Source organism: Alosa pseudoharengus, unplaced genomic scaffold (assembly GCF_046254945.1).
Source record: "Alosa pseudoharengus isolate Yale_2024_CS ecotype anadromous, Long Island Sound unplaced genomic scaffold, YU_APseudo_1.1 YU_APseudo_1.1_scf_5, whole genome shotgun sequence".
Lineage (NCBI taxonomy): Eukaryota > Metazoa > Chordata > Actinopteri > Clupeiformes > Clupeidae > Alosa > Alosa pseudoharengus.
Genome location: NW_027468837.1, coordinates 8,708,020 through 8,735,717, shown reverse-complemented (window position 1 = coordinate 8,735,717; position 27,698 = coordinate 8,708,020). Strand labels below are relative to the sequence as shown.

Genomic DNA, 27,698 nt, shown 5'->3' with positions numbered 1-27,698 from the left:
TTTGTTTTCTTCCGCCAGTGTCTGCGGCCGAGCCGCTCACTCACAGAAGCCCAAGTGTGTGTGTGTGTGTGTGAGTGAATGATTGTGGAGGCATTATATGTGGGTGAGAGTAAATGTGTGTATATGTGTGCATGTGTTGTTGGTGTGTGTGTGTGTGTGTGTTTGTGAATGTGTAAAGAAAGAGCATGAACAAAAGATAGTGTTGGTGGTGGTGGTGGTGGTGAGGGGTAGGGTAGCTCTCTTACAGAGCCTGTCACACGTGCCTCAGCACAGCAGCGATGCTATGCTAAGCTATGCTATGCTATGCCTCCCCATTAATTCAGCATGTAAACAGTCGACTGCGCGCCTCTTTGACCTTTCCCTCTAACGTGATTATTCTGCAATTTTCCCCATCTCTCCGCCGTCTGGCCCCCTTAGCTCTTTCCCGCTGCTACGCTAAGCCTCACATCTCTCACATCGCACACTTCACCTCATCTCTGACTGACCCCACCAAATGTGCAGGACGCTCCCTCCTCCCCACTCCTACCCCCTCACCCCGTCCTCTCACCTACCCATATAATGACAGTTCGTAACAAGGTATCATACAAGATGGATATCAGTCAAATTATGCTGGAGAGCCCTCCAGGGGTCATGTTTTTTTTTTTTATCTGCACGGTCTGTCAGCAATGATGATGGAGTGGAGTAATAACACCCACGTTCCCCCGTTGTCTTGTCTTCACACTCTTTCTGTCTCTCCCTATATCCCATCACCAGAAGAATCCTTAGTGGGTTGTACTCAGGTGGATACGCTCAATTCGCCACAAAAGGCTGGGCTGCCTTTTTAAACCACTCCCCACCAGGGGTAACCTGACCCTCGCCAGATGAATTTTGTTCCGCCTAGCTCCGCCTAGCTCCACTCACATCCATCTGGGATTGCTTCCGTTGAGAGTGATTTCGGCACCAGATTGTATGGTAGAGCCAATCAGGACGCATGGCGGGAGTTTCATAGATGTGACGTAGCGTAGAAGCGACTGTGAGACTGTTCTCAGCGTCACGGGTTGGCTTCGATGTGAGTGGTTAAAGTAGCACCTCAATAGATGACGGACAAGTGGCTTATCCAATCATATGCAAGGATATTTTGATAAGGCCCAGCCTTCTGAAGCACCACTCCAATGGATTGATCCCAGATGGATGAGTGGAGCTAGGCGGAACGAAATTCATCTGGCGAGAGTCAGGTTACACCAGGGGTGGACGAAGTACACAATTCCTTTATAGATACGCCTTGTCAAATATTACTCCAATACAAGTGAAAGTTGCTAAGTCAGATTTTCACTTAAGTTGAACTACAGAAGTACTTGCTTTTAAAGGTATTCAAAAGTACAAGTATTTGTCAGTAATAGGGTATACATTCTTTGGTCGGTCATAGGACTTGAACAGACCTTTTCGTCCTTACATCCAACAAAAACACTTAAAGCTGCAGTTGGCAAGTCGGACAGATTGAGGGGAAAATGTTGAATGTTTACAACTCTCATGCCCCTCCCACACTACCACCGAGCACCCTCTCATCGAGTTTCTGCTCGTCAAAGCCGGTCAGAGTGCACCAGACTGTGATTGACAGTCAGATCTCGCACAGCCCTGCTCTGATTGGACCAGAAGAACCGGGAGCTGTGAATTTTTGGCAAAACAAATCTCTCAAAGCTCTAGGTGGAGGTAGAAGTGCAAGTTTTTTTCTAATACTGGCTGATTTATATTGTTCTGTCGGAGCATAGTGTCGGTTTCAGTGAATATGATCAATTATGCCTATCGCATTATTGCATTTAAAGAATCACTTCAAATGTGGTTAAAAGTAATGAGTACTTCTTTACTTGGAGTAAAAGTCACAGGTTTCCAACAATATTAATACTCAAGTACAGTACAGATACTCAAAAATCATACTTAAGTACAGTAATCAAGTAAATGTACTTAGTTACTGTCCACCCCTGCTCCCCACACACACACACACACACACAGTCACATCAGACTCCAAGATCTTCTCTTGTTGTGCCCTTCCTTAGAGAGTATTTTGAGTGGTATGTGTGTGTGTGTGTGTGTGTGTGTGTGTGTGTGTGTCGTCAGTGGCTCCGAGCGTGGAGGTAGTGATATTAACGGATCCCCCTCTGTTTACTCACGAGAGGATTGGGTTCTACCTGCCCACGTGCACGCGTGGCTCACAGGCCCTAAACGCAGGATTATGAAACTCCCACCTTTTAAATATCGCCTGCGGAGAAATGCACTTCACTTGGACGAGCGGATCGATGAGATCACTCTCGGGCGTGTGGGTGGGTGTATGTGAGTGTGTGTGTGTGTGTGTAAGTGTGAGTGTGTGTGTGTGTGTGTGTGTGTGTGTGTGTGTGTGTGTGTGTGTGTGTGTGTGTGAGAATTCACAGACCTGTGGAGTTGACGCCGTGTAATAATGTGCTCGTGAGGGAAAGTTTGGTGAGGAGAAGAAGGCCAGCGAGACACAGGTGGTCGCTCCTGTCCCCTCAACTGTCATCGAGCAGGTGCCGCACAGATGTGGCGATCAGCTTACGCCGGCCGGTGCTCCATCCGCGTCAGAGGGCGCCCAACGGACATGTCTTCTCTTCACGCCCCTGTGGCCTGGCATTTCAGCCCAGCGGAAGAGCCTTTATGCGCTTCTAAAGTCCGTCACGCAGTCAGTGTAGGATGGGGATTCTACTCAACAGTGGTACTCAAGAGGCATCCACGAGCCTTTGATTATCTATGTTCCACTAAATCATTTTTTGTCTTCTCTCTGTGTGTGTGTGTGTGTGTGTGTGTGTGTGTGTGTGTGTGTGTGTGTGTGTGTGTGTGTGCGTGGAGATTATATTCAATGCAAACATGGCGGGTGGGAGCACACCGTATGAACATTGCACTGCTGGTGCTTTCCACATGAATTTCAGTCTGTCTGGGGATCGTTTGCCATGCTTCATTTAGCCCACGCTCAGACCTGCAGCGCTTCAGTGGAATACTAACAGCACCCCCGTGAGGGGGAAAGGGGAACTGCCGCATTAGAGGAACCTCACCCTCTTCCCACCCACTTACCACACAGTCACCAGCCCTCCCTATTGGGGCTCAGAGTATGTGGAGTGGAAGGAGGGAGGTGTGTGTGTGTGGGTGTTTGTATTGTTTGTGTGTATGGTGTATGTGTTTGTGTGTGTGTGTGTGGGGGGGGGGATTGTGTGGTGTTTGTGTATGTTGAATGTGTGTGTGTGTGTGTGTGGGGGGGGGTGTTTGTGTGGTGTATGTGTGTATGGTGTATGGTGTGTGTGTGTGTGTACAGGGGGTTGGAGATGGATGGGCCCAGGCTGTCATTTAGGTGAGATGAGCAGTGGCTGTGTGTGTGTGTGTGTGTGTGTGTGTGTGTTTATGAGTGTGTGGTGGGGTTTTGTGTGGGGATTTTGGAAATGCACTGGGGATGTGCAGACACAGACTTATCCTGTGGTGTTGCTGTTGTGCAGTAGGAGACTGAAGCTTGGTGGGGGGGGGCATCTCGGCGAGGCGCGGAGATCACGCAGATTTAGCCTCAGCCACAGCTGCGGCCCCACGGAGTTGGCTTTCGCTGGATGCTCGGGAGGTGGGTTGGTGGGGAGGGAGGAGGGGAGATGGGATATGCGGGCGGCTGCCTCGTCGGTCCGGGATTTCATTTGAGACGCGCAGGACATTTGTACAGGCCTGGAGAATATTATTGCTCCATTTGATGCTGACAGTGCCGTTGTTACCATGACAAATAGGCTGGGGAAGCGGCCGCTGGAGTGAGATCTCGCTCATCCGTGCGAATGATCTCATGTTTTGCTTTGCCTTCTGTCTGTGTCGCAGAGCCCACGGTGATCACCACCCAGCCGGCGACACTGGACGTGACGGTGGGCGAGAGCATCGTCCTGTCCTGTCAGGTGACCCATGACCCCTCCCTGGAGCCCCGCTTCACCTGGTTCTTCAACGAGCAGCTCATCAAATTCGGCAGCCACGGTGACTACTTTGAGAAAGTCGGCGGAGTAAGTGCTCTTAGCGGAGCGAGGTCCATCTCAATCCCAGCCTATCATGCCCCAAGCATACAATATATGTCAAAACGGTCATAAAATGTACAACCCACACCAGCACATAATGAACCTTACGATCATATAAAAAATACACACTCTTCATATCCTACTGCGTATGCCTGTGTTATTTATGGTGTGTGTCAAACAATGGATGAGAGTCATTGTCCCCCCCCAGCAGTCTCTGGGAGACATTCATCTGAGTCCAGTCTCTAATAGTCGTTCCCTCGCGTCGTTTGTGTGAAATAACGACATACGCATTACAAGTTTGACAGAAAAGCGCGCTGAAAGACAGACACATCTTCTGCAGCGCCTGTGACTTAGATTAATGCATTTTTAATACAACACACGCCTGCCTTTCAAAGGGTTCATTCCTAACATCTATACACTGAAAGCCAACCCCCCACCCTTTTTGCACAGAGGTGATAATTATTAGTCTCAGCAATGAAATGAAAGTCAAGGATGGATTTACAGCGCAGATAGTTTGTCAGGTTTTCCATTATGGTGAGCACTCACTGACAGCCCCTCACATGTGCTAATGCAGTTTATAATTAAGACCGGGGCACGCAGTAACAAATGACTCCGCTCCGTCGCTAACATGCACCAGTATGGCGTTCCATTTAAACTTCATGAACCTTTTTAATTGTACAACTGCTTTTGCTTCATTCAATTCATCAGGCCTCCTTTTCTTAGTGGCGAGTGCGCAGGGGCATATCAAGTGATGGAGGTAGGCATGAGCTGTTATTTCACTTCCGCAGCGGAAGTGAAAGAGAAAAACATCTTAAACTTTCTTTAACCCTTTTGGAAAAAGCCACACAGGCTGTTATTGAGGATAATTGCGGCGAGCCGAATGGCGGGAGGTATAATACTCATTCATTTTGTCCATTGGTTGCTGCTGTGAGAATTTCATATTCAAGCCAAAGGGCTCCACTTTGCCAACCATGCTATTCCATCTTATGCCCCTGTTGCTCAGTTCAGAGGCAATAGTTACGGTATGTAGAAGTCACAGGCTCAAATCCCAGGTTACACAGAGAGAAAGAAAAAAAAAAGCTTTTCTTGTCTTCATGCACTGCAAGTTGCTTCAGTTTAGATCTAAGTGTCTGTTTAAAAGAAGCAGCATCAAAGCCACATCCATTTCCCTTATGTGTTGCTATTGCACTTTAAAAGGCCTTTGCACACTGAAATCCCTTTGCATGTATTTCTTTATGCAGTCAGTCAAGTGCAGAACATTTTGCAAATCTGACCTGTTCCAAAACCGGTTTTGACAGACGAATGATACTCTGAGACCATTGTGCAACAATTATGGGTACTCATGTGGCAAAGGCCTTTACACGCAGATTGATGATTATGCAGGCAATTGATCCACCTGTGTCTGTCTGTCTCTCTGTGGTAGCACTCCGCCGGGGACATCATGATCCGGAACATTCAGCTGAGGCATGCTGGGAAATATACCTGCGCCGTGCAGACCAAGGTGGACAGCATCTCCATCGCCACAGACCTGATCGTTCGAGGTGTGTTCACGACCCCTGCCCGCAATCATCTCCTCAGCAGCCGGTGTCCACTCCACGTTTGCCCATGTGCCCAAGGCAGTCTAGAGGCTCACCTGCACGGGGCCAGCGTTTCTCTCACGTCTTTTTTAATTACCAATCACATCTCTCCCTCCGTTAGAATCATTCTGCTGTACTTCACTCAAAGACGGCTGCTTTCATTAACTCGGACAAGTGAAAAACGCACGGCTTTGCTACTGGCTTTTTCAACATGCCGACTGCCATTGAAACCCTTTTGTTGTTGCCGTATTAATTCTCAAAAGTTCTTTGTGATGTGTGTGTGTGTTGTTGTGTATTTGTTTTGTTTTTTCACTTCATCTCACACAATATGCAAAACAGTCTCCATATTTGATGAAGGTATTAAACACATTTTTAGATTCAAACAAAAGATAGCGCGGGGTTTCCTGCGTCAGAAGATGAGAACAGGGGGGGGGGGGGTACTGTATAATCTAATTAGACAGATTAGCTCTGCGAAAATACCAGCACGAGAGGGGGTGGGGGATGAGGTGCTTGGGGTATGTGGAGTGTGTATGTAAGTGTGTGTGTGTGTGTGTGTTGGGGGGGGGGGGAGTAGCAGGTTTCACCAGCTGCACACTCTTGCTTGAGGCACCGGCAGGCCGATAAGAAGGCCAGTACGCAGCCTGGGAAACGAGAGAGCGAGAGCGAGGGGGGAAAAAAGAGAATAAAATAAACCAGAGTAAAGCGCAATAACACGGTTTGCATGGCTGCCCCGTGTATTTCCAGGTCCTCCGGGCCCGCCCACGAGCGTCCATGTGGAAGAAATCAGTGATAACACAGCTTCCCTCTCCTGGAGGCCCGGGCCGGATAATCACAGTCCAATTACGGCGTACACCATCCAGGCAAGGACGCCCTTCTCGCTGGGATGGCAGGCCGTCACCACAGGTGAGCCCCCCAACCAACCTCCACCGCACTGCGCTGCACCACGCCGCAGATCTCCCAGTCTGGCCTCCTGTGTTTCTAGTTCAGTCAAAGTCCTAAGGATGTTTTTTTTGGCTTAAACTGTGACTTAGATTTTTTTTCTTTCTTTCTTTGTTCTTGTACTGGTGAATCAAATAAGACAGTATAGTAGGAAGTGTTTGGCAATAGGACAGAAGCTCAGAGTGGCTCATAGACGCCCATTTCCCGAAAGACATTACCAACATTATTGGACTCGCATGCCTCCCTGTCTGACATTGTGATTGAGTTTCCTCCGAATTTGCTAGAATCTCAAAATGTGTGACAGGTCAGCCGCTCTGTCCATAATGAAACTTTATTAGCAGTGGCCAGCAGTGGCCACAGGATGATGAATAAGGTTACAGAGGACACAGCAAATTAGAACCATGGGGCATCGTTTTGGGCATTGTGCTTAATTGGTTAATGCACTTATACAGAGATGCTGTGTCCTCCATGCCACTGGGTTGGTCAGACTGGAGGTCACCCACCCACTGAAGCCATGCTGCCAAAGGACTGTAGGATTGTCCGTATTAAGGGAAACAGCTGCCCTTGCTTTCCACCCCCGCACAGTAGTAGGGATTTTGGAGAGGGCAGCAGTGTAACATAAGACAGGGTTTGTGTGTGTGTGTGTGTGTGTGTGTGTGTGTGTGTGTGTGTGTGTTTGTGAGCCAATCAGCACGTAGGCAGGCCACTGCTCACGGGAGGGGTATTTCTGTTTTCCGTGCCAGTTCCGGAGGTGGTGGGGGGGCGGCGTCTGACGGCCACCGTGACTGACCTGAGCCCGTGGGTGGAGTACGAGTTCCGAGTCCTGGCCAGCAACTCCATCGGAACCGGAGAGCCCAGCAAGCCCTCCAAGCAAGCGCGCACCAAAGAAACCTGTGAGTCCTTCTGCCCTGCCTTTCTTCTCCCACTTCAGCACTCAATGTGCCCCATCCTCCTACCCCCTACTAAGTATGATGACTCTCACTCGGGTAGTGAACGACAATGAAATGACTTTCTGCAAACCCTGCTCTCTTTTTAAAAGTGATGGAGTTTCCACTCAAGGCCCAGATGTTGTAATTGGGCGTTTTTGAAAGAGTCAGACAGAGTACTTCCTCTCTCTCTCTCCCTCTCTCTCTCTCTCCTCTTTGCAGTGCCAAAGGTCACGCCGGCAAACGTGAGTGGAGGAGGCGGCAGCCGCTCAGAGCTAGTCATCACCTGGGAGGTAAGTGGGTTGTCACAGCAACCACACACACACACACACAAACACACACACACACTGCCTGGCAGGGGAGAGAGAAAGGACGGCCTCTTTATTCCATCGGCATCCCCTGGTTTTGTTCCATCAATAACGGGCAGCCAGGTTTATACATGGCATTTCATTTGGAAGAATAGAGAGGCAATAACCACTGCTATCACCCAGGGGAAGAGAGAAGTGCCTTTGAGCTTTTAATAAGATAATTAAACAGAAAAAAAAATGCCTTCCTTCAAAGTTACAGACAACTTTTCAAAGATTTTTTCCTTCTTTTTCCCTCCGGTGCTATTTTTTCCGTCCTCGCTGTTTTTCACACAGCAAGGTTTTTTATCAGTGTGTTTTTGAAAAGACATATTCAAGTACACAGCTGAAATAATCTGCTGCTTGCTGCAGCTGTCTCTTTTCTTACAAATGACATTTTGGCAGCCATGGAAGTTCATTGGAAGTGCAGTGTTGTGCACAGACATTCAGAAAAACGTGTGGGACTGCAATTCTGATTTAAAGTTCATTTATTTCTAAATAGCTGGAGCATGTGTGCATTTGCCCCTTCTGTGTTTTTTCATGTGCACTCATATGGTTGTCAGTGAATTTATATGTGTGTTTGTGTGTGTTTGCATGCGTTTTGCGTGCGTGTGTGTGTGTGTGTATGTGTGTGTGTGTGTGTGTGTGTGTGTGTGTGTGTGTGTGTGTGTGTGTGTGTGTGTGTGTGTGTGTGTGTGTGTGTGTGTGTGTGTGTGTGTGTGTGTGTGTGTGTGTGTGTGTTTGCGTGCGTTTGCGTGTGTGTGTGTGTGTGTGTGTGTGTGCAGCCTGTTCCCGAGGAGCTGCAGAGCGGCGAAGGCTTTGGCTACGTGGTGGCCTTCAGGCCGCTCAACGCCACCAGCTGGATGCAGGCCGCTGTGCCCTTGGCCGACGCCTCCCGATACATCTTCAAGAACGACAGCGTGCTGCCCTTCGCCCCCTTCCAAGTCAAAGTGGGCGTCTACAACAACAAAGGCGAGGGCCCCTTTGGACCCATAGTGACCGTCTACTCCGCTGAAGAGGGTAAGGGAAACCCTCATTGTCAGTTGTCAATGGCATCCATCTTTCAACTGCTTCACTAGAAATGAATGACTTCAAGTGGATTGAAGTTGCTTACTGTGACATCCAATGAGTAAGCTGTTTTGAGTGAGCGCTTTCTCAGATTGAACGTGTACATCAAGGTATTTTTCTAATGCGCAAGGCTCTGATGTCTCGTATTTTATTCGCTCACTCTTTTTACCTGCCAATTTGGCCAGCCGCAGGCAATTTACCCACCTCAATTTAATTGTAAATGTATGGCTGTGGAATACACGCAAGGAATATAATTTTTTAAGTCTGTTCATTATGGCCTTGACCCTTGAGCTGTCTGTGTGCGTCTGATTGTTGTTGTGTTTTTGTTGTTGTGCCCGCTTTGCATTCATGACAGAGCCGGTGCGAACGCCCAACAGAGTCCGTGCCAAGAGCCTGTCGGCGTCAGAAGTGGAGGTGACCTGGAGAGGCTTGCCCTGGTACACAAGCAAGAGGCCGGACCTGAGCAAGAGGATCCTTGGCTATGAGGTGTGTATGTGTGTGTGCGTGTGCGTGTGTGTGTGTGTGTGTGGGTAAGCCTCCATGCCCGCACCTTAAGAGACATGCTGATGACAGTCGCCTTTGCCCATGGGTTCTAGCATGCCTTGCTAGCATGCCTACCTCCCAGTCTGAGGTGGTGCTAGTTCACAGGTTCAAGTCTGGGCATGCGCCGTGAGAAACACCTGAGAGGGAATGGCAAGAAAGTCAGGCTGTTATCCTGTCTTGCACACACACCTGGCTCTTACATCACCTCCTCCTGCAGCGTGTTTTTTTTTCTGCCTAGGGTTGCACACAGGGGAGGTGAACTTTTGGGAGATTGCTTTGGCAAAACGTGCTGTTTCCTTCGCCACAATTTTCAAAGGTCTTTGGAATTTCTGAAGCCGGCCATATTGTAGCCAGACGCCCAGGCGGGCACAGAAGACTGTGTCCTCGGAGACACAAGCAGAGACGCTTCACATCCTCAAAAGCCTTTTGTTATGAATTTGCCACAAATACAGGATGCAACACAGTGCAATAGCACAAGGGCTTCGATTCTGTGCCAAAGCTGAAATAAGCTGCACTGCAAAGGATTGGCTCGATCTAAGTTTAGTTCTGTGTCAAGAGTACATCATTCTGAATTCCCTTTTTCTCTCTCTTTCTGTGTGTGTGTGTGTGTGTGTGTGTCTGTGTGTGTGTCTGTGTGTGTGTGTGTCTGTGTGTGCTCCAACAAGTAGCCATCAGAGCAGCGACAGGCATTAGTGTCCTCTTCCATTATTGATTTCTGGCAGTTCTTAATGCGCCTTGGGCATTGGTGATGGAATTGATCACAAGCACATGTTGTTTGGTCATCACTCCATATGTTCAGCCTTTTTTTCCTCCCCCTGTTGCCTGCTCTGAATAAAGCAGAGGTTGGGTTAATGCGATTTGGGTTGTCGGATGGGGAACCACAGTTAGCAGGTGACAGAGCCTCACACAGAATTCCAACAGTGTTTCGCCAGACTGCGGAAATGTAATATTTGAATGAGGGGCACCAGGTTTGATCCATTAGACGCCGAGCGTGGCCTATCCGCAGCCTCACGGCTGGCTGGCCGTCCTGAGTAAACAGTCCCCTTGAGCCGGCGCGAGGCGAGGCGAGGCGCTGCGGCGTGAGCGAAGGCAAATTATATTTGCGCCGTCATCCATCGCCTCTCAGCTCCTACCTGCCGTGACAAAGAAAAGCTTTTTATCGGTTTCAGCTTGACGGCTGTGAAATTCGGTTACCTTTTTTTTTACCGGTTTTTTTTCTTTTTTTGCCGTCAGTGTCATTTAAATACCGGGCCGCCTCTTAACCAGCGCGCTCTCTCTCGGCATGCCTCCCGTGGCACGCTTCCTGTCTGAGATGTAGATCCACCGCTGCGCGAAGGTCGGACTGAAGCTCTTTTAGAAAAGACAACGCCCCTATATGACGCTCTGTCTGCAGTGAGTGGCGCGTGCGTTCGGCTTCTGTGTCTGATGATGGACACGGATAATAATGCACAAGTCCATTTTTGTAAACACTGCATAACTAACATCTGCCAGCAGTCATATACACAAACACACCCAGACACAAACACACACACACACACACACACACACATGCAGGTACTGGTGTGTCTGCTGTAACAAAAAAGACAAAGAGCGTGTCAGCAGGATGCCAGTGAGAATGCTGCAGGGAACAATGCTTAAATGAACCACAACACATTACCAAGCTCTCATTAGCATACATGTTCAACATTCAGCTGCAGACTAAAAGAGCCTTATCCCTTTAAACACAGTCCATCTCGGGCTGACCACATGGCCTCCAGTTATTCATTCACTCATTTAGAAATACTTTGTTCGTTAAGCCGTCGTGCGTTTTTCGGATGCAGATCCTCTTTAATCCCCGTAATGGAGTCCTGGAGGGTTGAAGTCGGAATCGTAACTCTTGACTCTTGACTCTCCCTCCCCTCCTCCATCTCTCTCTCTCTCTCTCTATCTCTCTCCGTAGCTGAGATACTGGGAGAAGACGGAAAAAGAGGAGACGGCGAGCGTGCTGAGGACGGTGGGCAATCAGACGACGGCGATCATCCAGGGCCTGAAAGGGAGCACCACCTACTGCGTGGCGGTGCGAGCGTACAACACGGCGGGCACCGGACCCCCGAGCGGCGTCGCCAACGTCACCACCAAGAAGCCACGTGAGTGCCAGTCAGCTGCGTGCCAGAGACGTGACAGACTCCTGTGCACCTCTTCCTTTTCCTCTGTTCTTTTCCTCTTCCTCCTCTTTCTTGTCGTCATTATTCTCTTCTCTACATGTCTTTGTCTCTACACCTTCTCTTCTTTTAGTTCTTATTATTACCTTTCGTCTTCTTTCGTCTATTTTCTTTTCTGCCTCTTCGGCTGCTTCCTTCCTCTACATCCTCTTCCTCCTCACCTTTGCCTCCTCTTCCTCGGTGTTCACTTCCTGTATTTTTATTGTGCTTCAGCTCCCAGCCAGCCTCCACTTAAAGTCATGTGGAACACGTCAAACTCCAAGATCATCCTGAACTGGGAGCAAGTCAAAGCCCTGGAGAACGAATCCGAGGTCATGGGCTACAAAGTAAGCCAGCGGGGGGGGTGGTTGTGGTGGATTACGTTGAACTCTTACCTCCTCCACACTCTCACTAGGGCTGAGCCTCTGACCTCTAAAAAAATGCCTCACTCTATCTCTTTCTCCTTTTCTTCCCTCCTCTTCCCCTATTCCTTTTTTTTTCCCGTTTGAAGGTGCTCTACAAACGGAACCGGCACAGTCGGCCCAGCGTGATGGAGACCAACACTACCTCGGTGGAGCTCTCGCTGCCCATCGACGAGGAGTACATCATCCAGATCAAGCCCTTCGGAGAGGGCGGCGAGGGCAGCAGCAGCAGACAAATCACCATCCCCAGAATATCAGGTCAGGGAAGAGACGACCGGCCAACTCTCGGCTGCCCACTGCAGCCCGATGCCTCGGCGTCCAGCGCTCATAACCTCACAATTAACACACGCCGACCTTCACTGTAAACACTCCCCTCTGGCTTGGAAAGGAAAATAGCCGACTATGGCCTCCCTGACCCCCTCTATTGAATAAGGCAGAAACGGAGCCAAGCGGAGATATATAAGAGCACGACTTCTCCTTTGCTGTTTCCCTTGAGCTTGTCACTCAAGACAGATGCATTCGCACAGTGAATGCTGTTAAATGGGTTGCTTGGTTTCTTTTAATGAGCTTGATTACGTCAAAGGGGAACATTTGTGCGTTCCATAGATCATAATCATGATGATGTACTGTCAATAGCACAATTGTAAAGTCAGTATTTTGTAATTGTAAAGTAAGTAAAGACACACAGCAAGTGCATGCCAGTAAACTCCAGGCGGTTTAAGGCCTTGGCTTTTTTGAAAGTGCTGTGGGGGAACTTTGATTGTTAATGAGGTTACATAAATAAATGAGTTGAAACCGAGTTTAATTGTGTGCATTGTCCTTATCCGTTTTCAGGTTCCACTGCTATGGGCTCAGCTTCCACAGTGTCCACCCTGTCGGCACTCAGCACAATAGCACTGTCCTTCACAGCGCGGACGTCCTTATGACGAACCGGACCTTGGAGAGAGACATCCTGAAGCTGCCCGCGCAGAGTACTGTCGTTGGACGGCCGCAATGCAAACGACCATCTTAAACTAGATCCATTCATTTAGAGAGCTAGAGAGCATGACAGGTCTGGGGAGAGAGAAATGGGATGGAGATGACGAGCAGAGGTCAGAGGTTAGGGGGGGTCCTAGTCTCGTATAAAGGAATGGGCGGGAAAACAAGGCTTGAGTCTGTTGTTACCAAAGCAGCTTATAAAAAGAGAAAAAAAGAAGAAAAAAAACCATCTTATATGCGTATTTTGTATGACATAACTAGCTTTTTATAACATTTCTTTTGAATCAACTTGAAACGGATATGAACGCAGTTTCTGGACAGGTTTTTGGATGTGTAGGAGCACTAGATGCATGTCATTTACTCTCGTTGACTGCGTAAAACAAATGGGATTGCTTTGAAAACGCCCTCTTCTTCGAACCCTTTTGATGTGTGATGTAAGTCAGTTTTTCTGTTTTGTTTGTTCTTCTCACTCTCCAGGTCATGCAATCAGATTTAGACCACATGACCAGTCCTTAATGTTTACTCTCCCGTTCAAGTCAGCATTGCACTACAGTTATTCCTGTGACCGCAGAGATCAAAGAACAGAGAAAAAAAATCATGATAGTAGAAAGAAGAATGAAAAGATGAGTGAGAACGTGCTTCTTAGCCACGAGGGTGAACGTCCTAACTCACGTCCTTCCTCTCTCTTCTCTGTAAATGCGTTTCCTTGCGGACTCACCCTGGCTACTCTATTGTACTGTACTGAAGACTAGATTATATGGCTGTCACGTCATCCATGCATTCGTGTATGTATAGAGCTCTTCTTTGCCTTGTGTGTGCCTCATCATTTGTTTTTAAAAATCCTCAGGTCCTGAAGAAAAAGCCTTAACTTATACCACATATTTATTTTCAAGAGTATACTGTATATCATTATTAGCGCAGCTGGACTTTTTGCAGTAGTTATGGGTGATTGGTTTGAGTATAGTTTAAGTGGTCATACCTTAATGCGTCGCTTTGCAGTATGTTAGTACTTTAAGGTCCATCTCATGATATTGCCATTTATCGTGGTTCAAGGGCAATACAAAATGTAAGGGCCTGATCCATTGTAGTGGGTCGTCCACCTGGGTTTGAAAATATTCTGCTGCTAATTTTTGTTTTGTTTAGTTTTTCCTCCGTCTCCGACATCTGCTGACGCCTATTGAGCCCGATACAGTACGTAGCGTGTAAGTTTAGTTCGAGCGCCAGTAGTGTGTGTCGTACTTTAAAGGCTAGATTACTGAGTGTCTCAGAATCGGGCCATGAAAAAAAAAAAAGTGTAATATACTTTTTTGTATATTTCAGATCATTTATATATTAAAAAAGTAAACAAACAACGTTTCTAAAGAGCTGATCTTGGTTTTTACCTGACTACATAAAACCGTTTCATTACAGCGCTTAACTGTCGCTCTGCATGTGTGTCTTCTCTGGGTTCATCCATTTTTGCTTGTAGACTGACTGGCTTGTGACCATGCAAGAGATGAGAGGTGCGTTTATGAAGTTTGTGTACATGTGTCCACATTGGGCAAAAAATCATCACCGTCTTAGTCTCTCCGTCTCTCTCTCTCTCTCTCTCTCATACAGAAGCGCTTCTCCATGCCGATGTGTATCACTAGAGATCTAGACTCTTTTTTGATGTTGTTCCTTGTTTATACTGGGTCGATGAATAAAGTTTATTAACTTATTTAAAATGGTGTGCGATGTTGTTCATTTACTGATGTGTTTTCATTCCAAATCTAGAAAAGTGAAAGGTTTTTCATTCACAGTCCCATTCTAAAACTACATAAAGACTGGCCCTCAATCTGTTGGCTCTACAAATACCTTCTAGCACAAGGCTGCCTTTCCTTTGCGCAACACACATAGACAGATGAAGGTATATTGTGCCCATCACATGAGCAATATAACATCATGACCATTTTCACCAACCATCAGATCTTAAATATATAAATACATACACATAAATCAAATGTGCGCCTCTGATTCCCCTAAACCAGGGGCCATAATGCTCAGAGATTGCCACTGCAGTTACACCTCTTCCCACTAGATGGGGTAAATGAGCCCACTTGAGAATTCCACCACGTTTGAGTGACATGTGTAATGATCTAAAACTTTCCAACTCACAAGCTCTCTTCACCAGACAGAACTGATGACAGATTCACTCTGAAGACGGTCAGGCAGCCATGTGAAGCATGAACAAAGAGCATTAAAAGATCACGAAAACATTTAATTCACAGAGAGATCAACACAAGAAAAGCCTGATCCGATCTCAACCATTTCTTTAGTTTATACAATATACAATATTTTAAGAAGCTGTGCCATAAAAAATACTAATTGTGCTCACTGGGCTGTCTTTCCATATCCAACATCCACAATACACTGTACATTAGCGGTATGCAGGGAATCCTACGCACTTAATGGTATACATCAAGCCCAAAGTTCAACCAGAACAACGGAGAAGTGCTAGCAAGCCTTTCATCCGTCTATCATTATCCAGGTCATGTCCATGGCCCATCCCGCAGTCACAGTTAAGCAAAGGTGGACGTGGTGCTTCAGTGAGGCAGATCCGATAGAGTGCTTTGCCCCTCCAATGGCGTTTTTGCACTGTTGTTTTAAGTGAAGGCTCAGGTGAACGCGGGTGACAGTTTGAAAGGAAGAGAAAATGGCCGCCTCTCCAAACCTGCTGGTCAGACCAAATCACCGGTCACCATGGGGATGGCATAAGCTCCAGCTGCCCAGTCTTCCACATCACCTCTCTCTCTCTTTTTTTCTCTCATTCGTCCTCGTCCTCGTTCCCAGCTTCCATCTGCTCCATGATGCCCTCCAGCACCTCCGACTGCTTCCTCTTCTTCGGGGCATCTGAGGGAAAAACACACCAGGGGTTTAGGGGTGGGGGGGGGGGTGTATATTTAACCACTCACTCCAGACTTTGGAGTTCTGGAGCTCAGAATAAGTACCCCTGAGCAGAGGATTGTGGGAAGGAATGAGGTGGAGGTGGGGGTGGTGGTGGGGGGGGGGGGGGCTGGTTACCGTGGAAATGCTGGGCCGTTTTCCTGCGCAGGGCGTCGACGGTCTCCTCGGACTCATCGGCCCACTCTAGAACCAGACGTCTGCCGTACAGATGGGTGCTGTGGCAGAGAGCCGTGAAGGCTTTCTGCCAGAGAGAGAGAGAGAGAGAGAGAGAGAGAGAAGGGACAGAGAAGGAAGCACAGACACAGAGTGAGAGAAGGAGAGAGAGAGTGAGAGTGTGTGTGAAATAGAGTTATAATGAAAAAAAGTGGAAAAAAAAACCCAATTCATTTCTCTATGCTCCAGTTATGGCAGACAGGTGGGCGGATAGATAGTCAGAGGATGCTGGACAGGTGAGCTTACTTTGGCATCCTGTTTGGTGAGGAAGTCCACAAAGCCAAAGCCACGGTGTGTTCCAGTGCCACTGGCCTTTTTGGGCAGGCGGACGGTCTTCAACTCTCCAAACGTGCTAGCGGAGTGAGACAGAAACATTAGAACCCCTATCCAACAGCGGCACACAGCATTCCAACCACCATGACAGATGTCCATCATCATGGCATCAAAGCAAAGGAGCACAGCTGCATATTCAGCGGGCCTAATAGCTGAGCCAGATGAAAAGCTGAAACATCTGTAAGCTGAAAGACAGACACAGGACACCAGTAAAGCCACTCTTGTGAAGTAACAGTAAAAGTAATAGGTATACACACCAGATGCTTTTTTCTGAAGCCACTTCCAGAGACAGCACGTTCGGGAAATAAAACCTGGGCCGCCACTTACAGAGCGACGACACTGACCACTGCTGCCCCATAAACGAGGTCCTTACCAGAACAGCTCCCGCAGCTCCCTCACGGTGGCCTGGAACGGGATATTCCGCACAAGGATCTTCGACGTGGTCTGCTTCTTGGCGGTCTGCTTTTTCCGAGAGCTCACAACACCTTGTCTAAAGAAGACAAAGCTTCCATTTAATCGCACTGACACAGAGAGAGTGAGTGAGAGAGAGAGGTAAAGTAACTTATGGTACTGTAAAACACTGTTTCACATTTCTACAACTGACATTTCTGACAGAAAATAAAAATACGACATACACTCGATGAGGGTTAATGGCCTCTGAACCAGTTGTGAATTGTAGCAAATATATGAGCTGAAAGTGGCTTTAACAAAGGCAAATTCAAAAGCCAATCAAGGCTATTGTTCTATTAAATAATACCTGACTTTGTAACCAGCTGCTCCATTTTGAGTAGATTTGTTTGATTGGCAGTTTCATTACATTTTTTGCCTTACATAAGCTTTTAAAAAGTGAACTTATTTTGAGTCTGGGCTCATTGACGTTCAACTGTGTGACCGCCATCTGAAGGCGTCAGTCCCTTCAGATGACGGGCTTTGCATGGACAGCCACAATATGCTTCAGTGACCCTGGAAACACCAGGTCAGCAGTGCCAGTCGCTGCACCGGGTGTTTGGTCAGCGAGCTGTCTGTGAGAATGGGCTTACTTGGTGGCGCGCTCCGACACCTTCAGTTCAAGCTGGTGCTCATCCACTTTACAGTTCTGAGGGGCAGGAAGAGAAACAACAAGGAAAAGCAAACCAGGGAAAAGAAGGACGAGCAGTTATTCAAATGGACAGAAGGCAATATTCAGTCACATAGGGATTATGCACAGTTAAATAGTGTTACTATATCAGTGGAAATCTGATAAAAAAATATATTAGCTTAAATGTATAGAAGGTGAACATAAATGTGTGTGTTGTTAAGTCCATATAGGCAACACAATCAATATGCCTAGTTATATCCTCTAAATGTAGCTGCTTTGATTGTCAAATACTCTGTGAACCCTAGATAGAACATGTGGCTTAATTTGACAAGATATCATACCTGCAGCTGTCTCATGGCTTTCTGAGCAGCCTCAGGCTTACGAAACTCCACAAAGCCGTAGCCCATCGATAACAATTTGCCTGCAAAGAGAGCACTCAGGTAAGCCATTTTGCTTGAAAGTGTGGAGAATGTTTAAGTCCTGGAGACAGAGACCACACTTCAACCCAGCACGGAAGATATTATCCTCTCCCAGATTACAAAAGAAAGTGCTAAAGAAAGAGGGCAGGGGAGAAAGGAACAGAGGAAATGCGGCTCACCTGTCTTATCTCTCTTCTTGGAGATAGTGCAGTTTTTCACCTCTCCACTCTTGGAGAACGTCTGTGTAGGGGCACAGGAGCAAACACAGCGGTTGAAAAGATGGTTCTAGAATTCCTAATGAGAACCAAGCAGACAGACAGCCGTGCTGTGCAGAGGGCCCGACACACACACACACACACACACACACACACACCTGCCGTAGGGTCTCCTCCGTCGTGATGAAGTTCAGGTTCTTGATGAAAAGTGTGGCACCTGGGATGCTCTCCTCTTCTTCCTCCTCCTCCTCCTCCTCCTGCTTCTCTTCCTTCCCTGACTCCTTGGGAGCGCTCTGCTCTGGCGCCGAGGAGGTGGCTGGGGACTGAACGTCTGAGGAAGAGAGGAGAGGAGGATGAAAGGAGGGAGGAAGAAGGGCACAGCTATGGAGGAGTGGCACTCCAGTGCCGAGCACATGACACTTGGCACACAGCTTACGAATCAGGAGGGAACCGAGATAGGGGGATGCAGAGGGAAGGAAGGACAGAGAGAAAGGGAGGGAGGGAGATATGGAGAAAGAGAAAGATTGGGAGTGAGGGAAAGAGAGAGACAGAGAGGGAGGGAGGCAAGGATAGAGAGAGAGAGGGAGTGAGGGAAAGAGGGGGAGAGAGAAGGAGGGAGGCAAGGAGAGAGAGAAAAAGAGGGAAAGAGTAAAGGCGAGAGAGAGGGAAGGAGAGAGAGAGGGGGGGGGGGATCAGGGGAACTGGCCAACAGACCTTCATGTCCTGGCAAACTTGGCGCCCACGGCAACCACACAATTTATTTATCTATCTATTTGTTTACTTATTTATTTAACTCATTTACTATCTTTTGGGGTGGCACCATTAAAATCCACCACCACTACAGTGCCTTGGGGCAACTGCCTGCCTTCCTCTGCCTGCCCCCCAGTTCCAACGGCCTCCAGTGCACCAGGGCTGTGGGAGGTGAGAAAAGGAGAGTGGTGTGATTGACACATGGAGGACTCGGTGCGTACCTGCTGGCGCTTTCTTGGTCCTGGCCAGTGCCGGGCTCGTGAACACGGCTGTGGGCGCCCACTCCAGATACAGCGGAACATGCTGGAACTAGAGGGAGACGTGGCCAGAGAGAGAGAGAAAAAGAGAGTGAGAGAGAGAGAGAGAGCGAGAGAGAGAGCGAGAGAGAGAGAGAGAGAGAGAGAGACAGATTAGGACCGAGTTGGGCGAGGGATATCACCAGACACAATCTTGAGAGGCAAGTTACTCCTTCAGGACCATCTTTGGATTCTCTGAAACTCGATAAAACAAACTAGGTGTAGTGGGAGATGGTTATTGTGAAGGTGCAAGATTTCATCACAGTATCACACACACACACCTTGCTGTAGGCCAGTCTGGTGAAGGCCCGCTTGGCCTCAGTGGGCTCCAGGAACTCGATGATGGCCGTCAGGCCGGAGGGGGGCAGCAGGACTCTTCCCAGGGAGCCGAAGGGAGAGAACAGGGCCTCCAGCTCCGGCCCCTGCACTCCCGATGGAAGGTTCTTCACAAGGATAACAGTGTTGCTGCGCGCTCCGGACGCCTGCAGAGGACACACACACACACACACACACACACACACACACACACACACACACACACACACACACACACACACACACACACACACACACACACACACACACACACACACACACACACACGAATAAGCCCAGGGAGGGGAGGCCAGTAGGGTTTGACATCTGCCGTTACCATCATCACAACATTAAACCAAACAGCAGCTCTTTCTGTAGGATCTCTGAGATTTGAGAAACACTTTAAATACATTGGTCTGACTTAAGGTATTTTTGACAACTCTAGAGCTCCCCCTAGAGCCCCGATATATTTATATTTTACTCTGCCATTGTAAATAGCTTACTTCTCATGGCTTGTTCCCCCTGTGCACAATGGCAATGATTTTGTTGTGGAGTTGAAGGACTAACAACAGGCAAACACCATCTCCAAAGACCTCCAAAGAACTACTGACAAGGTAATGTTTCACAATTCTCGCGAGATGTCTGCATTGGTGGTTCTCTCGTTAGTGACTCGCTACAGCTATGCTGTATGGCTATGTTAAGTGAATGATTCCCCTATTACTATTACAAGTTTGTTTACCCTCAAATTGGCTTTGTAGAGGTATATTATGGTGAAAATCTTGCATAGTGCACCTTTAGAGATACTACTAGACATTAAATAGCCATAGCGGGGTAACGTCAATTCTGTTGATGTTCAAACAAAACAGAGAGCCAGCTCGCTACTCCCTCCCCCACCCTCCCGTGCAATTGAAACTCTCCTAAACGCGCATCTCGTCGGTTATTGGTTGAAACACTTTATTTTGCCTTTGAGTGGTTGCCAACACTTGTTGGTAGCAATTGCCTAGGCTGCCTACAGAGACACGTTTTTTGACGGCCTGCTTATGGGGCAGGCAGCTAGCAGATCGTTAGGAAAGATTAGATGAATGTGAACATTTATGTATGGGCCTTTTTTGGGCCTGAAATCGCTGATACAACCTTTAAGTATATTTCAGACAAGAAACTCACAGAAATAAGAGAATGCATTTATTGATGTAAGTAAGTGCAAGGTAGTATGCTTAGTCACAGAGGCCTAGATCTGCTCAAGACGCTGCTGCTGCCGCAGGGCTGCAGAACGAGCTGTATGAGGAATTACATTTTTCACTGAAGATGCTGCTGCGTGAGAACATATAACAAGCATAGATCAGAATCAATAACACCAAATAATGATCCTGCAGATCTAGACAGGTGGAGCTGGGGAGGAGGAGGGAGCAATTTAGCGCTGCCATCTCACGGGAGCTGCGCGAGTCTGACATCGGACCGCAGACATATACGCCGGCAATAGAAACGGGACTGATTGGTTGGCGTCACGACCAATTAGCAGCGTCACTCAGAGTTTCCTGTATGAACTAGTCATTTCTGTTGACCATCAATATGTTTGTAAATTCTACACCGTGATAAAAGAAAGTAGGCATGAATCAGTGTTGCCTTGCTCATGCGTACCTGACTGAAGGAGTCCAGGCTGACACCATTGTCCAGCAGGAACTGCCGCGTCTCTTGAACTATTTGGGTTTCGCCTAAGGCCATCCTTACAGCAAGACTGCCTGATGACTCCTGTAGAAGTCACACACACACACACATATCATTACCTGAGAAGAAAAGTGGTCTCAGCCAAAAACTCCACACAAACTCCTCATGATGTCTGATATAACACATCTCAGTGAACAATCTCTTTTGTGTGAACAAAGATCAGTCACAAATCAAAAATATCAAATCTGAGATAATTAGAAGGCGTGAATATCAAGTGTAATCAAGTGTCAAGTATCAATTAAAAAGTAAATATCAAGTAAATATCAAGTGATCATTTTCTCCTTTTTTTTCATTTAGTGTTAGTGTTCCTCATCATAAACTATTTAACAGATAAGCAACTAAAGGCATGTCATCAGAATGATAGAAAATGTCACATCCTGATAAACAATACAACCTCCACCCACAAGCTGTAGTTTCAATGAGATGTGTGTGTGTGTGTGTATCATCAGAGTGTATGCATGGTGCAGTTCCTCACATGATCCAGGACTTGGCTCTTGGTGGTGTTGTACTTCTCTGCGATGGCATCTGCGACAGAGCTGGTGCCCAGGAAAAGCGTGTTCCAGTTATGAGAGCTGGCCACAGGAAGAAAGAGATTGAGAGAGAGAGAGAGAGAGAGAGACAGATTAGGACCGAGCTGGGCGAGGGATATCACCAGACACAATCTTGAGCTCCAGCAGAGCCACATTCATTTACTCCGTTTGTTTATTTATTTGTTTGCCTTCCTTCCTTTGGCCAGATATATTTTCTGTGTGCGTCTGCTCTCTCTGGCCTCGTCCATGCGAGGCATCCCCAAGATGGGTTATGAGGCGGCCAGACGAGGAAATTAGCTGGACAAGCCAATTCTGTTCGCTCTCCAAAAACAACAGCGCAGGTGAGTGCAGCCAGCTGCAACAAACCCAGTGCAGAGCTGGGCGTTTGGATGAGGACCCGACATCTAGTATGCTGAGGAGCACTTTTAAGGAGCTTTAAATAAAACACACCATCCATTTGCCTTTCCTTTCTGCCGGCAATTAGGGGAATCTGTGAGAGCGAGAAAAAAAAAGAAACAATGAGATGTTTGCGAAGCACGTCTTTTGCCAATTCGCCTAGAGGTAGTGCCTCGGGTCAGGTCTTGTCTAATCGGCGCTACGTTCTACTTTCTTCCGGAATGCTAAATGTAACTCATCGTCTGTTGATGGCACCAAGGACAGCAGCTCTGCTCTGGGGGGGAAAGAGAGGAAGGGAGGGTAGAGGTAGTGGGTCGGTCCAGCAGTGAGAGAAGCCCACCTGCTACTGGCCGCCTTGTCCTTGGCATCCTTCTGCCGCTTGTAGGTCGAGGAGCCCGGAGCGTTGGGGCCCTGGTCAGCCTTCTCCTTCTTCAGTCGCGAGGGGAGGATGTGGAGCATTCGGCCCTGATAAGAGAGCGAGGAGGGCGGAGGATAAATACAGAAACAAACATCAGGCCAATCAGGACAACCGAGGACCAATCACGGCACCACACTGTGACAAACCTGAAAGATGTGTCCGTCGAGTTTGGCCAACGCCACCACTGCGTTCTCTGGGATCATGTAGGAGACAAAGGCAAAGCCCTTGGGCTTCTTAGTGAGGCTGTCAATGGGGAAATTCACCTCAGAGATGGGACCTTCAGAGAGGCACAAAAAACATTAGTCAACAAGATATCTTAAAAAAAAAAAAAAACACACATACCTGAAATACTCTGTCTTCAAACAGTGTTTCATTTTAGCACCACAAAGGTCTTGTGTTTAAATACTATGAAATCATTCAGGCTTCATCTGTAAAAAACTAATTGGCTAACTTCTGTCACAATCTTGGTGGTTAGAACCTTTGTTCATGGATGGTGTATCTGGAGGGGGTAATTCCAATGATCAATCACAAACATGGCTGGAAAGTTTGGTGGTTGGAACGACAGCAAGAATAGTAATTACTTAGTCAATTACTAAGTATGACGTAACTCCACTGATTCTCAAGTAAATTTGTAAGACAAATTTTTCATCCTCAACATGCAGTCATGATGTCCTTAACATTTGTCCTTGACACATGATGTCCTTAAATGTTGTTGGCACTACAGTAGTCTGAATAAAAATCATTGTTTGAGTTGTGTCATACCATAGTGGTTAAGCAACAACTAAAGTGTCTTTTTGAAATGCACCCCAGATTAGCAAGAAATTAGATGCAACTAGCAACAGACTACCCAACCATATATACACCTTTTTGCATGTATAAGCATCTGTGTGTGTGTGTGTGTGTGTGTGTGTGTGTGTTTCAGAACCACACCATGTTTGCTGAACAGCTCTGACAGTTCCTCCTCAGTGCAGGTGTAGGGCAGGTTCCTGACGAAGAGCCGCCCCGATTCGGCCACATCCTCCTCTTCCTCGTCGTCCTTCAGCTCCCTCTCAAAGTTCCGCTCCTGCCAAGCATTCTTCCTTATTTCTCTCTTGTCCCAACTCTTCACTCGAAACACCTCCACATAGCGCCCCCCTGTGGCCCACAATTCATTACAGTGGTTTAGTCGAACAAACACTAGCAGACTGTGGCACAATATTTGATGAAGCCATGCAAGGTATGGAGCACTTTAAATAAATAAAAAATGTAAAACACTACATGACATAAGCACAGAAATGTTAAACCAATACAGTGAATTGACCTCTGTCACCTTTACATTCATCTATTTCATTGCAGACATTAAGTGACTGAGTAGGCCTGAGAGACAAGACACTTACCCATATAGTCCTTGTTCATCCGGAGAGCTCGCTCTATCTCCTCCTCGGAACGCAGGTCTACATACACATAACCTGAGCCGGGATAGTATGGATGAGCATAACAACAAACGCCAGAAACCACAAGCATAAAACTCCTGTCCAGTTTACTATCTAGGAAGTGAGTGTTCATTGGAATGGTAGCTCATACCGGAGTTCCGGCCCTCCTCGTTCTTCCCGATGCGAATAGCCACAGGCTTCAATGGCGTCATAAACTCCCGAATTTGTTGCTAACACAGACAAATAGTAGACATTTGAAATGCATAATTAATATACTAACCTACATAAACCAATTAGGCTGCTCCTATTTAGAAACATAGAAGGAGCATATAACAGCTCATACAAAGTATACTTAAGCAATAACCCCCGAGAGGCCGTAGGTTACACTGATTTTAGAACAGCTAACGGGTGTTATTAGGCACAACACGCTAGCAGAGTGCCTAAAACCCCTCTTAGCTGTTCTAAAATCAGTGTAACCTACGGCCTCGAGTGGCTTATTGCTTTTCTAAAACGGTTACTACATATATCTGACAAGATTACATAAAATAAAGGCACAGCAACAATAAATGTAACGATTTATTCATAGATAATCATTCTTCCGCCAAGAAATACGTTTCCTCTATCAAAATGGTTAAACTTCAAGACGCAGTTACTTTAACTTTTGTATCAAGTTGTGGTAGCGCAGTAATATAGAACGAAATGCGGTCAAGGTGTATGTTTGTGCTGGATTTTACAACGGCATCGAATGTGATTCAGCCAATCATAATCAAGGACCGAAACTATCCGTTTTAGATTTCTAATTTACCTCTTTAACATTGAATGGAACTCCACGAAGCTTAACTGTAAACTCAGTAGTAGATTGCATCTGTAAGGCAGAGAATAAAAGAGATTCAGAGACTCATTTAGGGATTTATCATGCTTACCACCATACAATGCATAGTTCCTAGTTCATAATCCCCTGATGATGCAATAAAAACCTCAATCAAAATCCAATGCTTCTTACATCTGATGATGTCAACACATGTGTACAGTAATGTGATTTCTGTGTTTTAGACATCTAATCTGCAATTTCAATGCAATGAGTCTCAGAGAAATAGCAGGCTAATACACCCCATTGTTTCCAGTTGACATGAAATACTGCCCCCTGCACAGTGAAGTCTGAACTAAATACTGCCCCCTGCATAGTGAAGCCTGAACTAAATACTGCCCCCTGCATAGTGAAGCCTGAACTAAATAGCACCAACCTGAAGTCGTTTATCCTTCTTGTCACTGTCAATATCCCCACTCTCATAAGCACTGTCATGACGAGCGGAAGTGTGCTCATTCTCTTCCGCATCCTCATCTTCATCGCCACTACCCTCCTCATCCTCCTCGGCCATCTCTTTTGCTTCTTCGTCTTCATCGTCATCATCTTCGTCTGCATCCTCATCCACTTCAGATTTTGCCACCACCTTTGAGCGCAGGTAGTCCATGTCAGATAGGCCTGTCTTGAGGGCTTCCTTGGGTGCGCCTGAAAAAAAAATATGTTTACACCTACATGCAAAACAGTCCCCCTGAAGCAACTCAGGGCTTTAGCAAAACTTTTTTTATATAGATGCTTGTTTCTCGAGCTCACCGAATACTGTCAGTATGTTTCTTTGCTTTTTGTTTTTTAAGGATGCTTTCGAACCGACAGTACTCAGGCACCTCGAGAAACAGAGATGTGTAAATATCGCCAATTGCCAGAATTCTCCTTTAAGTGCTCGAGGGCACAAAAAAGTCATTATTGAGGAACAAACTAACCACTATTTTCTGGTTCCATCTCTTCATCCTTCTCCTCCTCATCCTCTTCTTCTTCTTCCTCTTCATTGTCAATCTCATCAGACTCGTCGGAGTCAAAGTTTAAGTAGTCATCTGTAGCTGCCGACTTGGGCTTCTTGGTCTCTTTTTTACCAGCATCTTTTGCTTTCCCAATGACAGATGGTTTCTCCATGGCATCGTTGGCCCATGTGGGTACCTGAGCGCGGTTCTGGTGTAATGACAGGAACTCCTGGAAGCTTTGGTCTTCCTCTAGCTGCAGACAGAGAGATGGCAAAAAGGTCACACAATGTGACATAGCATATGTTGTATAATGTAACATATAAACAATTTATTGTTTCAGAAAGAAACGGTTATGATTGTTTTTTTTAAAACATCTTGACTTACATCTCCAAGAACAGTGGTCACCTCCTTCTTTTTCTTTTCCTGTGAACATAAAAAAAGAACTCAGTGATGACAGTCTGATAAAAACAAAAAATACAAATAATATGACTTTTTAGTGTGAAGCAGTATGAGCAACACACACCTTCTTTGCTTTTTCATCTTTCTGTTTTGCCTCTGCCTTGGCCTTCTCTGCAGCGGGCTGGCGAGTGTGCTTACTCCAAGGGCGGTCTTTATTGGGATCTCCAAAAGCTTTGCAAAATTCAACCTATCCAACCACACAAATGCATAAACAATTCATAATAATACAACACACTGTTTCAATTTAAGATATTTCACCCATGCTACTAATCATCTTTCACATTAGGTCTTTACCGTCACTTTTGACGTGTCAACAAAACTTTTGTTGAAATGCTTCAGAGCCCTTTCAGCATCCTCTTCGGACTTGAAGCCAACGAAACCAAACTTGCGAAACTTCCCGTCTTTGGTATACTTCAACCCACAGTCCGTCAATGTTCCAAAGTCCGCGAACATGTTACGGAACCGCTCGTCCTTCATCTGTGAGATAACGTTAACATTATAAAGTAATCATCTAGTCCACAAGATGACAACGAAGCTATCCTGGAAGCTATCAGCTAAAGCTAGCTTTAACAGTTAACGTTAATGCTTGCTTAATTAAAAGAACAACTGTCGGTAGTTTCTGTCTTTATTTACTGACTTTGTATTAGGTCAATGAGGTGTATACGTAATCTAAAATGATCTTGAATTAAAACTAACGTTAGCTTGCAAGATGCAGGCAACCAAATCACAGGTAAGGTTACTGACTGAGCCACGTTTACGAACTTATCTAGTAAGTTATTTATATGTTGAGGTATTTTCTTGACTGCGTTTCTTGAGACTTACCCCGTTTGGGAGGTTCTTCACAATAATTCGTGACATTTTGCTAAAAACAGACGTAGATAATCCTCAGTAATGTGTGAAATTGTATGATCAACAAACAAGCATGGACCGTCTAGATCGCCGCCATGTTTGAATTGACGTCATCAGAAATGATTTGTTCAGAGGTGTTCCGATACTGCCCTCCTCAGGATTTCAAAGTTACTACTGACAGTGAGACGCAGACTAGTGGTGCCATTTACTTGGTCATTTGTGTGAGTGTATAAGAGGCATATGTATCAGTGGTGTAGTAGTCTACTACGTGTACGCAGGACTACGCCGTATACTCACTTAAAAAGCAACAATATTTTAATATCCACTTAAAATACGCAAGGATAAACGTATCAACACAACAAAACGTAGGCTACGTGTATCAACATACTTTTGTGTCAAATAGTTGGCATAAATATTTTCCACGAACAAGATGCGACAGTAGGCTAGGCCTAATCTGAGCGCTGCATATGCGAAAAAAATATAATTCATAAAAAGCCTGGGCCCCACCCCCCTTATTGGCCTTAGGCTACGGCTGTACGTGTGTCCAAAATATTAAGCATTGTGTT

At 46.6% G+C, this 27,698-nt stretch overlaps 2 protein-coding genes across 2 annotated transcripts in view; one reads left to right on the top strand and one right to left on the bottom strand.

The window, feature by feature from the left end:
• cntn4 (contactin 4) overlaps positions 1 to 13,705 on the top strand; it is an 87,176-nt gene extending 73,471 nt beyond the window's left edge. The window contains exons 12-22 of the mRNA XM_076268638.1: positions 3,835 to 4,010; positions 5,446 to 5,563; positions 6,344 to 6,502; positions 7,282 to 7,431; positions 7,687 to 7,757; positions 8,594 to 8,828; positions 9,232 to 9,362; positions 11,359 to 11,545; positions 11,834 to 11,946; positions 12,111 to 12,279; positions 12,856 to 13,705. Of these exons, the coding sequence (XP_076124753.1) occupies positions 3,835 to 4,010; positions 5,446 to 5,563; positions 6,344 to 6,502; positions 7,282 to 7,431; positions 7,687 to 7,757; positions 8,594 to 8,828; positions 9,232 to 9,362; positions 11,359 to 11,545; positions 11,834 to 11,946; positions 12,111 to 12,279; positions 12,856 to 12,947 (1,601 nt within the window). The 3' untranslated portion in view covers positions 12,948 to 13,705. The remainder of the gene's footprint in view (positions 1 to 3,834; positions 4,011 to 5,445; positions 5,564 to 6,343; positions 6,503 to 7,281; positions 7,432 to 7,686; positions 7,758 to 8,593; positions 8,829 to 9,231; positions 9,363 to 11,358; positions 11,546 to 11,833; positions 11,947 to 12,110; positions 12,280 to 12,855) is intronic.
• Positions 13,706 to 15,217: 1,512 nt separating this feature from the next.
• Positions 15,218 to 27,226, bottom strand: rbm19 (RNA binding motif protein 19). Its single transcript, XM_076267480.1, has 24 exons — positions 27,106 to 27,226; positions 26,578 to 26,760; positions 26,348 to 26,470; positions 26,209 to 26,247; positions 25,807 to 26,077; positions 25,269 to 25,534; positions 24,830 to 24,889; positions 24,176 to 24,254; positions 23,989 to 24,060; positions 23,543 to 23,746; positions 22,759 to 22,889; positions 22,535 to 22,659; positions 21,744 to 21,840; positions 21,182 to 21,292; positions 19,510 to 19,710; positions 19,154 to 19,241; positions 18,341 to 18,513; positions 18,147 to 18,207; positions 17,890 to 17,969; positions 17,511 to 17,566; positions 16,844 to 16,960; positions 16,384 to 16,489; positions 16,042 to 16,165; positions 15,218 to 15,870 (listed from the first exon to the last, which is right to left on the bottom strand). Exons 1-24 carry the CDS (start codon positions 27,139 to 27,141, stop codon positions 15,785 to 15,787), a joined length of 2,889 nt encoding a protein of 962 aa, XP_076123595.1. The 5' UTR covers positions 27,142 to 27,226; the 3' UTR covers positions 15,218 to 15,784.
• Between the last annotated feature and the right edge of the window lie 472 nt (positions 27,227 to 27,698).